This window comes from Drosophila kikkawai, chromosome 3L (genome assembly GCF_030179895.1).
Source record: "Drosophila kikkawai strain 14028-0561.14 chromosome 3L, DkikHiC1v2, whole genome shotgun sequence".
Lineage (NCBI taxonomy): Eukaryota > Metazoa > Arthropoda > Insecta > Diptera > Drosophilidae > Drosophila > Drosophila kikkawai.
The window spans coordinates 29,551,879-29,567,453 of record NC_091730.1 but is presented as its reverse complement, the minus strand read 5'-3'; the positions used below and the strand labels follow the sequence as shown (position 1 = coordinate 29,567,453).

At 41.4% G+C, this 15,575-nt stretch overlaps 1 protein-coding gene across 1 annotated transcript; it reads left to right on the top strand.

Moving 5' to 3' along the window:
• Positions 1-1,844: 1,844 nt before the first annotated feature.
• Positions 1,845-15,349, top strand: LOC138928413 (histone-lysine N-methyltransferase SETMAR-like). Its single transcript, XM_070285484.1, has 5 exons — positions 1,845-1,965; positions 9,136-9,552; positions 9,656-9,796; positions 9,868-10,015; positions 15,346-15,349. Exons 1-5 carry the CDS (start codon positions 1,845-1,847, stop codon positions 15,347-15,349), a joined length of 831 nt encoding a protein of 276 aa, XP_070141585.1.
• The last annotated feature ends 226 nt before the right edge of the window (positions 15,350-15,575 follow it).

Sequence of the window (15,575 nt, the reverse complement as noted above, 5' to 3'; positions counted from 1 at the left end):
GCTACCATTAACTGATAGCTTCACGCAAAGGAATTCAACATTGTTGGATTCCTCGAAAATTATTAATTCGGACGTGAGAGTGGAGTCGACCGCTATAAGGACACCTCCCCCACGTCTGATAGGCCGATCTAGCCGGTATACTGTGAACGCAGCTGGAAAAACTTCGGAGCTCAGAATCTCCGGCTTTAACCAGGTTTCTGTGAACACAATAACTTGGGAAGCAAATGCAACGCTGTCAGAATACAATTTAGGAAGCTTACTGCGTAAGCCTCTAGCATTCTGATAGGAAATACCAAGGGAAATGGTTAGTTTTTTGGGACGGAATTGGAAGACGTAGACGGAGCATTGGGCAAATCTGGCCTAGGAAGAGTAATTCCTACAGGCCGCTACCGTCCTACCTTCAAACTCTTTGACAACCACATACTGTGGCCAGGTTTCGGCAGAGCATAGAGTGCCAAAGACTTCGTCAGGAACATTTATCTTGAAAGACGAAATGTTCCTGGGGTAGGAAAATTTAAATTTTTCCACCTTAATTTTTTCCCTATCGACTTTTACTTTGCCTTGGATAAAAGCTATGACATCTTCCGATGTCTGATCAGGGGAAAGCCGAGAAACAAATAACTGTTTTGTTGGTGGAATTGCCGTAAGGGGTTTTGGCACGGCAGACTGAGCCGCCATACCACTTTCGGCCGGTAGTCCGGGCCTAATACCCTGGCAGGGACTGGGATTAGGGCTCTGAGAGGGCTGAGACAAAAGTTGGGACCCCCCAGTGGACAAAACGGAACTGGGCAACACCGGGGGCACGGTCGCACCCGCGACGCATTCGGGTACCGAATCTTTTTTAGCGCTCGATCTCAGGACTCTTGGAATTTGTCCCGGGGTCGGGGGCAGAGTCGAGGGAGGCTGCTGTGCAGTGCCTATCACTGGTGGCTGGGATCCGCCAATATGCTGCCCACCAGTTGCGGTTTTTTTGCGCCTAGGAGACTCATTTAACAGCTTGAGGCTATTAAATTGAGTATCCAGCGCCAAGAGCATATCTTGAGTTTTGCGAAAACTCAATAATAGCTCTTTAAAACCACCCTTGGTTTGCCGCATAAAAGACATCATTTCCCTCTCGTTGTCGTTGCATTTTCGCAGACGCAGCTCGACGCAGCCGATGAAAGTTAATTCTGGTCCAGGAAAGATCCACGTAACATGTAGACATAGTGTAGTCGGTGGCTTTCATCGGCTTCAGAAGTTATAGACTACTTTAGGCAGAAAAAGGTGAAAAAAATGGACACCTGGCAGGTAGCGATTTACCTGTACAAGCCCAAACCAAAGTGCCGTTTTTGTTGGGTTAATTAACAGTTTATGAATGTATCTATAATTTAAATGGTTTATGGTTTTTGTGTAATATTACCTGAAAGTCGCCCATTTTACCAGTTTTTTTTGGTATGATGCAAAAAACGAATGAAAGTTCAACTTTGAATGCTCATATCTTCTACAAAAAAATCTTAAAATAGATTTTATTGCAGATTCTGAATCCTTGGGAAATTTTCTGTCGAATAAGTATGGTTAAACTCGTTTTTGCGAACATGACTTTTTCGATTTTTGCAACGCTAATTGTTCGAGAGGCGCTACTGTGCGACGGACAGTGGACTGAGGGCAGCGAAGAGGCCCTAACAGCACTAATGCATGCGCTTTTCCCAGGATGCACTGAGGTACCCGATGCAAATAAGCACCAGGACCTAGCAACTGGAGTAGAGCATCTCCCAAAAGATCTAATATCCTCTGGTAGAATCCACTGGGCTATAGACTCCTTTGCGAGGATAAAAGCACCAGGACTAGATGGAGTATTCCCAGCCATGCTGCAGGTGACCAAGGAGGTGATCACCCCCATGGCTCTACGCAATATATACAGCTTGTTTGAGCACGGACTATATCCCTATCCAGTGGAGGACCTCTCGGATTGTCTTCCTGCCCAAAGTAGGAAAGTGCAGCCACGTGAGCCTCAAGGATTACAGACTGATAAGCCTCACCTCATTCCTACTTAAAATGCTGGAAAAGCTGCTGGACCTATACATCAGGAACGATGTAGGGAGACAACTGTCGACCAACCAGCACGCTACACGAAGGGGATATCAGTGGAGACGGCACTACATTCGTTGGTAGCCACCATTGAGAGAGCCCTAAACAATAAGGAATATGCACTTGGAGTGTTCGTGGACATATCCGGGGCATTCAACAACGTTAGCACGGACGCAATAATGGATCGCCTAGAAGCGACCAACTCGTCCCCCGCTATCAACTTGTGGATAAAAAATCTTCTAAGTTGCCGACGGGTACAATCAGATTGGTTCACCGCTTCCATGGTGAGCGGATCGCACAGAGGCACACCGCAAGGTGGGGTTCTGTCGCCCCTCCTATGGAATCTGGTGGTAGACGACCTAATCAAGAGATTCGAGAGGAAAGCACCAAAGATAACAGCTTATGCGGATGACATAAGCATAATTATCACGGGAGTCTGTCCATCGACCCTCAATATTCTCTTCACCAAGAGATACAAAATACCTCGGCATTGTACTTGACAGCAAGCTGACGTGGAAGGCCAATGTAGTAGAGAGGGTAAAAAAGGCCACCATAGCGCTATATGCACCCAAGAAGATGCTTAGCAGCACATGGGGCCTCTCACCCGTTCTAATGCATTGGGTCTACATATCGGCGGTGCCTCCGACTCTGCTGTTTGGAGTCCTAGTGTGGTGGCAAGCCACGAAGAAGATAACGTATAATATGCTTATGGAGAGAACCCAGAGGCAGGCACTGCTCTGCATATCAGGGGCGCTGAGGTCAACCCCCACCAAAGCACTCGAAACCATAATTGGTATATATCCCCTAGACATCCAAACGCAACTGACAGCAGGAAAGGCGGCACAACGTCTGGTTGCATCAGGAAACTGGTCGCTACAAGGTTTCGGGCACAGTTCAATTGGTCGAGTCATGAGCAGTACATCTGACTACATGATACCCAGAACGTGCCCGGATGTAAACACAACAGTATTCATGGAACCAAATGACTGGAAGTCAGGCCAGGCCCATGCTCAATACCTCAATATATACACCGACGCACAGTAGCGCCTCTCGAACAAAAGCCGTTGCAAAAATCGAAAAAGTCATAATCGCAAAATCGATTTGAACTATAAGAAATCGACAGATAATTTCCCAAGGATTCCGAATCTGTAACCAAAAAATTTTCAGAATTTTTTTGAGGAAGATATGAGCATTCAAAGTCGAAATTGTTTTCCGTGTATGCGTCATACAACAAAAAATAGGTAAATTAGTCGACTTTCAGGTAATATTACACAAAAACTACATAACCAATGGTCTTGAATTTTTTTTAAATGATAGGTATATTCATTACCTCTTATTCATATTAAAAAAAAGGTAGTTTTGTGTGGGCTTGTACAGGTATTGAGGAAGATATGAGCATTCAAAGTCGAAATTGTTTTCCGTGTATGCGTCATACAACAAAAAATAGGTAAATTAGTCGACTTTCAGGTAATATTACACAAAAACTACATAACCAATGGTCTTGAATTTTTTTTTAATGATAGGTATATTCATTACCTCTTATTCATATTAAAAAAAAGGTAGTTTTGTGTGGGCTTGTACAGGTAAATCGCTACCTGCCAGGTGTCCATTATTTTCACCTTTTTCTGGCTAAAGTAGTCTATAACTTCTGAAGCTGCCCAGAGCCGGCGACTACACTATGACTACGCACTGCGTGTATCTTTCCTGAATCAGAATCCGTTTAGAAAGTCTGCGTCCAGCTGCGACTCTGGCATTGCGAAGCAAAACACTGAAACAACTCAGGGTAAAATATACCAAAATACCGACACAATTTCATACAAACCAACAAAAAATACTAACTGTAGCGCTCACGGTTCTGTGGCGGTTAAACATAGAACAAAAAAAAATAATTTTTTTTTCAGTTTTCAAATTATTTTTATTTAAGCAAATATATTAAAATAAAGATAAAAAATTAAATAAAAAATATTTTTAAAAAATTGTCTTCATTGAGAAAAAAATATTTCTTCACTTTGATACCCTTTAAAAAGGCGAATTAGTGGGCGTGGCAGATTTTCCAATACATATGTTAATTTTACAACAATTACCTGTCAAATGGCATTTAAATTATTTAGTAATCATGTTTTGTTCAAAAGTTATGATTTTTGCAACGTAAAATGAGAAAAGGCGCTACTGTGCGACGGCTCCAAGATGGAAGGAGGATTTGGGTCGGGCATATACTGTTCAGACCCTGAAATGGGGCTGTCGTATAAGCTACCAAGCTACTGCAGTATATTCCAGGCGGAAGTATTCACCATCAGGAAAGCAGCAGAGCTTGCGCATAGCATAAACCGTCCACATGAGACGGTCAATTTGTTCGTAGACCGTTAAGCGGCGATAAGATCCATGCAATCATCAGCGGTCAGTTCCAAAAATGTACTGGCAAGCAGGGATAGCCTAAGCACGACTAAGTCAGTGAGAATCTACTGGGTTCCCAGCCACCAAGGCACGGTAACGAAACCGCGGACGAACTTGCAAAGGAAGGCGTTGGACTGGCGAGTGAAAAAACAGAAAACGTCCCTATCTCCCTAAGAACGCTCCAAAACGAGCTAGAGAGACGGGCTGACGCAAGCTCAAAAAGCTGGTGGAGGAGTAACTCCGCAACCTGCAGAATATCAAAAATCATGTGCAAAGAGCACAACGAGAAACTCACCCACTACGTGCTGCATCTTCCGCGGAAGGACTGCAGAATGTTAGTGGGTATTCTTACAGGTCACTGCCTGACTGCTGCACATGCAGTCAAGCTGGGTATTACCGACAACGCCAAATGCCGGAAATGTGATGAATCTGAGGCAATCGAAACCTTGGAGCATCTCATTTGCAAATGTCTGGCCCTAACGAGGGAAAGAATGAGATACCTAGGCTTTCCAGTTTTGGCATCGCTAGAAGATGCCTCCAGGAGAAAGCCAGGCGAACTCCTTGCCTTTGCGAAAAACACCTTGATATTCAAGGATCTCAAAACCCGCATAAATAGTCTCTACGTCAATCCAGGAGTTTCCCCGGATAGCTATGGGCCATATTGGCCTATGTGTGGCCCCTCGAGGGCCGTCCGGTCTAACCTAACCTAACCTAACACTAGTGTTTCTTTAAATGGCGACGTAATTGTCTTTACTGAAACGTGGCTTAGCTTCTTCTGTCTGTGATACTCACCTCTGGCCACCTGATGTGAGTCGGAGCACATCTCTAAAAAACACTCCCTTCTTCGGTCAGAGGAAAGGATATGGCTTTACATGGCAGTCATTTGCTATTTTCTTAATAAATAAATAAATAAATAAATAAATAAATAAATAAATTAATAAATAAATATATAAATAAAAAAAAATAAATAAAACGCATTGATATGCACTTGTATACAAATACAATCCATATTTCAGATCAGTTGTATTTTCTGCAGCTACCATCGCCTCCAATTCTACCGAACACCAGCACAAAATATAAAAATAAAGTTTTAGTGCTTGCGCACACATATTCACGCACACATACGCGCTTGCGTGTTCTTGTGTTCACTTATACAAGCAAGCGAATTCAATTTTTAGATTTTTATACTCTCAACTTTGTGAGAGCTGTAGAACGCATTTGTCGTTGCCATCAACGAAGCATCATATTGCAAAACGAATGTGTGGACGTTACGCATCTTAATGACTTCTAATGTCTTTGGCAAAACCGTATATTCCATCCTTGATGGCTGAAGGCAGATGGACGGCTATGAGAAGACCCAATTACTATAATAATTTTTTTTAAGTTTATAGGGTCATCCCACACACCGTCAAAGCGCTTCCACCGTCGGTTGATCAAACGGTCTATAAGTTTTTGCCGTTCCGAATTTTCTCAAATGGACCGGCATCAAAGCGCATCTAAATCTAACGACCGTTTGTTTGGCGATAGTTTTTCTGTGCAACTCTGATTTCTTCTTCTTAATACTGTCTTCCCACACAGCGCATTTGTGAGGAACGTTTGGGATTTTTCACAAATGTGAAACTCGTGTTCCCACACAACATTAAAGCACATTAAACATCCGAACAGCTGATCGATCAGCTGTGGCTCATGAAAACGTAAACAAAGGCAGTCGAATTGGCAGTTGCAAATTTGAAATGGAGCAATTAACAACTATTTTGGCTGTTGTACAACAGCAAAATGCACAGCAATCCGCACTAAATTTAAATGAATTAAATGACAAGGAATTTTAGTTTTTCTAATGATTTTTCTCTAACAAAGAGCAAATTCCCCGAAGTGTGTCTATAGGTGGTATAGGCATCCAAAATGTTTAAAATAAGGTAGAGGCAGGCGGTTTGTATTAAATAGTAACAATTGGGGACATATTGGGGCAAGAATATACAGAAAAAACGCCAACAACTATTTTGGGCATGCTTGCAGCTTTGGCGCCACATTTTAAATTCCATATCTCATTTGTTCCTCGCCAAGTGTGTATACACTTTCGTAGTGATGGTCAAATTTTCAGAGTTGCACCGAAAAACTATCGCCTAACTATCGCCAAACAATCCGTGGTTAGATTTTAATGTGTTCTAACAGCGGTCCATTTGAGAAAATTCGGAACGGCAAAACCTTATGGACCGTTTGTTTAACGGACGGTGAATGCGCTTTCACGATGTCCGTCAAATTAGCGTCGGTGAGTTAGCGTCGGTGAGTTAGCGTCGAAATGGAACAGTGGGAAAATGGAACACTGAGGAATTTTTTATTTTTAATTTATTTCGTTAATAATACGGTCTTCCCACACAGCGCATCTGTGAGGAACGTTTGGGATTTTTCGCAGATGCGAAACTCGTGTTCCCACAGAGCGTCAAAGTGCATCTGGCATTCGAACAGCTGATCGATCAGCTGTGGGCTCATGAAAACGTAAACAAAGACTGTCGAATTCGCAGTTGCAAATTTGAAATGGAGCATTTACCAACTATTTTGGCTGTTGTACAACAGGAAAAGGCACAGATTGCGTCAGAATTTATCCGCACTAAATTTAAATGAATTAAATGACAAGGAATTTTAGTTTTTCTAATGATTTTTCTCTAACAAAGAGCAAATTCCCCGAAGTGTGTCTATAGGTGGTATAGGCATCCAAAATCTTCAAAATAAGGTAGAGGCAGGCGGTTTGTATTAAATAGTAACAATTGGGGACATATTGGGGCAAGAATATACAAAAAAAACGCCACCAACTATTTTGGGCATGCTTGTAGCTTTGGCGCCACGTTTTAAATTCCATATCTCATTTGTTTCCCGCCAAGTGTGTATACACTTTCTTAGTGATGGTCAAATTTTCAGAGTTGCACCGAAGAACTATCGCCTAACTATCGCCAAACAAACCGTGGTTAGATTTTAATGCTGAACTAACGCCGGCCCATTTGGGAAAATTCGGAACGGCAAAACCTTATGGAGCATTTGTTCAACGGATGCTAAATGCGCTTTAATGTTGTGTGGGAAGACCCTATAACCAAAGACAATAGAGTTATAAGATAAGTAACGCCATACGATTTTTTTGCACACGATTTTTTTGTGCTGGCTTTTGAACTGGCTCCAGGCTCTCTTAGATTTTGTTCAAAAGCCAGCGAAGAGAGCGCTCTAGAGCCAGCCGTTCTCTTGTACGCATTCAGCGACGCCGCCGGATGTTTGTGTGCAAACGGGCCTCAGAAGGCCAATTTCGCAAATAAATTTATTTTTTATTTAAACATCTCTTTAATTTTATATACTTATTGATTAATAAATGAATTTTTTATAATGTATGAATCATAATAATATATTGTTAATTTATTAGTCAATTGAATTAGATAATTGTAAATACATACATATGTAATTATGTATGTATTTAAATCAATTATTTGTATTATTTTGCATATTTATTTAATAATAAAATTATAAAATATACATACAGATGAAAATAAAATTTAGTTAACTGGTTTTCTGGATTAAACTTGTATACAAATACAATCCATATTCGAGATCAGCTGTTTTTGCTGCCGCTACTATCGCACAGTGGCGCCTTTTCTCAATTAGCGTTTCAAAAATCATATATTTTGAACCAAATAAGATAACCTAATAATTTGAACGGACAGATAATTGTTGTAAAATATATATATGTACTGCATAATAATAAAAAAAAATATGCTAACTGTAGCGCTCACGGTTTTGTGGCGGTTACACTTAGAATTAAAAAAAAAAATTTAATTGATTTTATTACAGATTCTCAGTCCTTGAGAAATGTTCTGTCGAATAAGTATGGTTAAAATCGTTTTTGCGAACATGACTTTTTCGATTTTTGCAACGCTAATTGTTGGAGAGGCGCTACTGTGCATCGCCTCCTAACAAGCGGTCGCTAGCACAAAACACATTTTTACATTTTTTGGTGCTTGCGCGCTGGCGCACACATATTCTCGCACACATACGCGCTTGCGTGTTCTTGTGTTTACTCATACAAGCAAACGCATTCTATTTTTAGAACGCGATTGTCGTTGCCATCAAAAATGAAGCCCCATATTGCAAAACGAATGTATGGGGCATCTTGTTAATTGTATTGTCTTTGCTATAACACTAGAGAATGAATACACACTTGGCGAGGAACAAATGAAATATCGAATTTAAAATTTGTCGGCAAGGCTACAAGAATGCCCGAAACAGTTGTTGGCGTTTTTTTTTTTAATATTCTTGTTCCAAAGTGTCCCCAATTATTGCTATTTAATATAAAACGCCAACCTCGACATTATTTTTATAGATTCGGGAAGCCTATACCACCTACCCCACACCACTCAATAAGTTCCCGGCCTGACATATACGGGGCAGTAATAACCAAACATCGATATTTTTTATTGATAGTGTCTTTTATCATAAGCTTTGTGTACACATTTTACAACTCTGCGACCACGTGTTTTCAAGTTATAAATTTTAAAGTGAAACAACCCTTGAGTTTTTCTACAATATGGAAAAAAAAGGAATTTCGTGTCCTCATTAAACACTGTTTTTTGATTGGAAAAAATACGGTAGAAGCCAAAATTTGGCTTGATAAGCATTACCCGGACTCTTCTCCAGGAAAATCAACCATCAAGGACTGGTACAATGAATTTAAACGTGGTCGTGTGGACACCGAAGACGTTGACCCTAGCGGTAGCCCAAAAACAGCAGTTACGCCAGAAAATATCGCCAAAATCCGAAAAATGGTATTAGCCGAACGCAAATTGAAATTAAAAGAGATAGCTAATGCATCAAAGATTTCAGAAGGCAGTGTATTGGCGATATTCCATGAACATTTGGATATGAGAAAGCTCTGCTCAAAGTGGGTGCCGCGATTGCTAACACCGGACCAAAAGCAACAACGCATTGATGATTCCGAGACGTTTTTGAGCATGATGAAGCGCAATGGGACCGATTTTTTTCGCCGTTACGTGGACGAATGGACGAAACATGGATACACCACTATACTCCAGAATCCAGTCAACAGTCTTCTGAGTGGGATGTATTTGGTGCCGTCCGAAGCGTCCCAAAACACAAATATCGGCAGGTAAGGTTATGGCGTCCGTATTTTGGGATGCATATGAGATTTTGTTTATAGACTACCTGGAGAAAGGTAAAACAATCAACAGCGAATATTATATAAAGCTGCAGGATCGACTGGACCCAGCTATCAAGAAAAAACGTCCACATATGGCAAAGAAGAAACCGCTGTTTCACTGGATAATGCACCGTGCCACAAGTCTGTGGCAACAATGATGAAATTGAGCGAATTGAGATTCGAACTACTGCCGACCGCACCCTATTCTCTAGATTTGGCCCCCAGCGACTACTGGCTTTTTTCAGATCACAAAAAGCACGTCCAAGGCAAGAGATATCGAAAAAATGAGGAGGCGATTGCCGATACTGAGGCCTATTTTGAGGGCAAAAGTTCAGCCTTCTACAAAAATGGCATCGAAAGGTTGGAGAAGCGTTGGACTGAGTGTGTAGCCGTAAATGAAAACTTTTTTTTTTTTTTTTTTAGGCTTTGCTTTTATTTATTGAATCTTCCCATTTATGAGACTAACAATAAGTGTATCAAATCTTACAATACTACCTAACTAGCAGTCATGAGACTGGTACAGAGTAAATGGCCCTGACTAATTATGGCTGGGTTGGATGGTCGTTACGTAGTAGGCGGCTTCTTCTGGAAACTCGTATCAAGTCCCTTGCTAAAGGATTTGGATGGGTGGAGAGTTTTTCCTTGTAGGACGCTTTTTGTTTTTCTATATCGTTCTTAACTGCAGGAATGCCGAGATCCCTGTGGATGTGTTCGTTGCGAATGTACCATGGTGCCCCAGTGATAGTTCTCAGGATTTTTGATTGGGCGCGCTGTATGATGTCTAGATTGGTACTGCACGCGTTCCCCCAGAGCTGGGAGCCATACGTCCATATTGGCTTCAGTGTGGAGTTGTAGAGCAGGACCTTGTAGTCCAGACACAGGGGCGATCGGGAGTTTATGAGCCAGTGGAGGCTGCTGGCTTTTAGTTTTAGATGGATTTTCTTGCATTCAATGTGTCTTCGCCATGTTAGGCGTCTGTCCAGGTGGACGCCCAGGTACGTTACCACGTTGACTTCGGGGATCTGCGTGCTGTTCAGGAAGAGCGGAGGGCATGTTTGTCTGTTGAGAGTGAACGTTATGTGCTTACACTTTTGTTCATTTATTTTAATACGCCAATCAGATAGCCACTTCTCTACTACCTTGAGGTGGTTGGCGAGCTGGGTTGTTGCCCGGATTGGACATCTGGAACGGCTGAGGATCGCAGTGTCGTCAGCGAAAGTGGATAGTGTTAGGTGGTCGCTTGTGGGGATATCCGCTGTGTATAGGACAAATAGGGTAGGCCCAAGTGCGCTTCCTTGTGGAACTCCAGCTTCGATTGAATAGGTGCCGGATGTTGTTGCGTTGCACCTCACTGCGAAGACTCTGTTGTAGAGATACGACTCAAATAATTTGTGTGTGTATGCCGGCAAGAGTGTTTTAATTTTGTGCATGAGGCCATTGAGCCAGACGCGGTCGAATGCTTGAGACACGTCTAGAAATATTGCGCTGCAATATTCTCGATGTTCGAAGGCTGTGCGAATTTCTGATGTTATTCTGTTAACTTGCTCTATAGTTCCATGCTTTTCTCTGAAGCCAAATTGATGAGCTGGGATGATGTTGTGGGCTCCCAGATAAGGAATTATGCGCTTTAGTAGGCATTTTTCAAATAACTTGGACAAGCATGATAGTAGACTTATTGGTCGGTAAGATGATGGAATAGTGTGGTCTTTTCCGGGCTTCGGTATCATTATAATTATAGATTTTTTCCATTTAGTTGGGTAATGGCCGAGACTTATGATCCCATTGAAGATTTTACAGATGACCTCAATAGCACAATTCGGAAGTTCAATTATCATTTTTTGAGTTATTAGGTCATCGCCGGGAGCCTTTTTCGGCTTCAGTTCCCTGACGACCTTCGTTATCTCGTTCGGTCGAAATGATGCTGGAGTAGATTCCGTTTCAGTGTGGATTTGCGGTAGTTCAAATGGATTTGCAGCAGGGTTCGGCTGGAAAACGCCCTGGAGATGTGAGGCAAAAGTTTCGGCTCTGTCTTTGTCGCTGCGGGCCCAGCAACCAGATGGCTTTCTTATCGGGGTGATGGTTTCAGCCGGTGAGCTTAAATTTGGGTGAGCTCTCCATAAGGGATGCTTTGTGCTGGTTGGCGAGAGTTTCTCAATATATCTTAATTGTGCATTTTCGGCATTTTGCTTCAGGGCCCGGCTTAGTTTGCGTGTGGCTTCATTTATACGTTGCTTTGAGCATGGCGATCTATTGTTTTGCCACGCCCGTCGCAGACGCCTCTTTTCTTGGATAAGCTGTTCAATCTGCTGGTTCGTTTTGAATTTGATTTTTTGCACATCCTTCTGTTGTGGTGTTGAGATCCTGGCTGCAGTCACAAGTACCTCTTCCAGAGCGGAGGTGGAGGAGTCGATGTCTGCTTCAGCTGGTTCCATTTTCATAGTTAGCGCCTCTGTTATCAGCCCACCTACACCACCCACTGCTATGCGATTTTCTCAACAGCTGACGGATAGAATCTTATGAAACGTTTACCAAATATTCTTTAAATAAGCCAGTATACCGTGCATATTGGCACAAATTCGTTAACTGGAGTTATAGGAGTTACAATATTTCCGCCAATTTTCTACGCAATTTTCTCAAAAACTGACGGATAGAATTTAATGAAACTTTGCAGGGTGAAACTACAATAAATGTCATTTATCCTGGCATACCGGGTATATCTGCACAAATTCGTTGAGTCGAGATATAATCAAAATTGCGAAAGCACGATATTTCAAATGTTTTTTTTTAATAGACCCAAAGGTCAAATCGCCTCAAACCCAAGAAAAAAACATTAGGAAATTAATTTTTAAGCATTTATAAACTTTATTTTGTTCAAATTAGTGCCTTATAGGGTCTTCCCACACACCGTCAAAGCGCATCTTGCATCCGTTGAACAAACGGTCCATAAGGTTTTGCCGTTCCGAATTTTTGTCAATTGGCCCTGCATCAAAGCGCATCTAAATGTAACGACCGTTTGTTTGGCGATATTTAGGCGATAGTTTTTCGGTGCAACTCTGAAAATTTGACCATCACTACGAAAGTGTATACACACTTGGCGAGAAACAAATGAGATATGGAATTTAAAATGTGGCGCCAAAGCTGCAAGCATGCCCAAAATAGTTGTTGGCGTTTTTTCTGTATATTCTTGCCCCAATATGTCCCCAATTGTTACTATTTAATATAAACCGCCTGCCTCTACCTTATTTTGAAGATTTTGGATGCCTATACCACCTATAGACACACTTCGGGGAATTTGCTCTTTGTTAGAGAAAAATCATTAGAAAAACTAAAATTCCTTGTCATTTAATTCATTTAAATTTAGTGCGGATAAATTCTGACGCAATCTGTGCCTTTTCCTGTTGTACAACAGCCAAAATAGTTGGTAAATGCTCCATTTCAAATTTGCAACTGCGAATTCGACAGTCTTTGTTTACGTTTTCATGAGCCCACAGCTGATCGATCAGCTGTTCGAATGCCAGATGCACTTTGACGCTCTGTGGGAACACGAGTTTCGCATCTGCGAAAAATCCCAAACGTTCCTCACAGATGCGCTGTGTGGGAAGACCGTATTATTAACGAAATAAATTAAAAATAAAAAATTCCTCAGTGTTCCATTTTCCCACTGTTCCATTTCGACGCTAACTCACCGACGCTAACTCACCGACGCTAATTTGACGGACATCGTGAAAGCGCATTCACCGTCCGTTAAACAAACGGTCCATAAGGTTTTGCCGTTCCGAATTTTCTCAAATGGACCGCTGTTAGAACACATTAAAATCTAACCACGGATTGTTTGGCGATAGTTAGGCGATAGTTTTTCGGTGCAACTCTGAAAATTTGACCATCACTACGAAAGTGTATACACACTTGGCGAGGAACAAATGAGATATGGAATTTAAAATGTGGCGCCAAAGCTACAAGCATGCCCAAAATAGTTGGTGGCGTTTTTTCTGTATATTCTTGCCCCAATATGTCCCCAATTGTTACTATTTAATATAAACCGCCTACCTCTACCTTATTTTAAACATTTTGGATGCCTATATCACCTATAGACACTTTTCGGGGAATTTGCTCTTTGTTAGAGAAAAAATCATTAGAAAAACTAAAATTCCTTGTCATTTAATTCATTTAAGGGGGGACATCTGAGTAACTGGCCAAAAAAGAAGCCGATTTTCAAGAATTTTTTTTGGCCAAATGAAAAAGGAAATCGAAATTTTTTTAAGTAGGTTTGATAATGTTATATGTGAAGTACAAAATACATTTTTTTGGAATAAATCGAAAACAAAATGGCGGCTGTGCAGCATTGCGCGGTCCATGGCCGGAAACCTAACGTCCTTAATTTTTGATCTAGAACAAAAAATCAAATTTTGTTAGATTCTATATCTCAACCGCTATCGACACACGTAGGATTTTTTCGATATTTTGACTTTAAGCAAAATGGTGAGTGATTAAATAAAATTTTCAATTTTCATGAGAAAAAAACGTCACAAAATTGTTGATAAAAAAAAAGTAAGTGACGTAATCTGTGCATTTTGCTGTTGTACAACAGCCAAAATAGTTGGTAATTGCTCCATTTCAAATTTGCAACTGCCAATTCGACTGCCTTTGTTTACGTTTTCATGAGCCACAGCTGATCGATCAGCTGTTCGGATGTTTAATGTGCTTTAATGTTGTGTGGGAACACGAGTTTCACATTTGTAAAAAATCCCAAACGTTCCTCACAAATGCGCTGTGTGGGAAGACAGTATTAAGAAGAAGAAATCAGAGTTGCACAGAAAAACTATCGCCAAACAAACGGTCGTTAGATTTAGATGCGCTTTGATGCCGGTCCATTTGAGAAAATTCGGAACGGCAAAAACTTATAGACCGTTTGATCAACCGACGGTGGAAGCGCTTTGACGGTGTGTGGGATGACCCTATAAACTTAAAAAAAATTATTATAGTAATTGGGTCTTCTCATAGCCGTCCATCTGCCTTCAGCCATCAAGGATGGAATATACGGTTTTGCCAAAGACATTAGAAGTCATTAAGATGCGTAACGTCCACACATTCGTTTTGCAATATGATGCTTCGTTGATGGCAACGACAAATGCGTTCTACAGCTCTCACAAAGTTGAGAGTATAAAAATCTAAAAATTGAATTCGCTTGCTTGTATAAGTGAACACAAGAACACGCAAGCGCGTATGTGTGCGTGAATATGTGTGCGCAAGCACTAAAACTTTATTTTTATATTTTGTGCTGGTGTTCGGTAGAATTGGAGGCGATGGTAGCTGCAGAAAATACAACTGATCTGAAATATGGATTGTATTTTTGTAGAAGGCTGAACTTTTGCCCTCAAAATAGGCCTCAGTATCGGCAATCGCCTCCTCATTTTTTCGATATCTCTTGCGTTGGACGTGCTTTTTGAGATCTGAAAAAAGCCAGTAGTCGCTGGGGGCCAAATCTAGAGAATAGGGTGCGGTCGGCAGTAGTTCGAATCTCAATTCGCTCAATTTCATCATTGTTGCCACAGACTTGTGGCACGGTGCATTATCCAGTGAAACAGCGGTTTCTTCTTTGCCATATGTGGACGTTTTTTCTTGATAGCTGGGTCCAGTCGATCCTGCAGCTTTATATAATATTCGCTGTTGATTGTTTTACCTTTCTCCAGGTAGTCTATAAACAAAATCTCATATGCATCCCAAAATACGGACGCCATAACCTTACCTGCCGATATTTGTGTTTTGGGACGCTTCGGACGGCACCAAATACATCCCACTCAGAAGACTGTTGACTGGATTCTGGAGTATAGTGGTGTATCCATGTTTCGTCCATTCGTCCACGTAACGGCGAAAAAAATCGGTCCCATTGCGCTTCATCATGCTCAAAAACGTCTCGGAA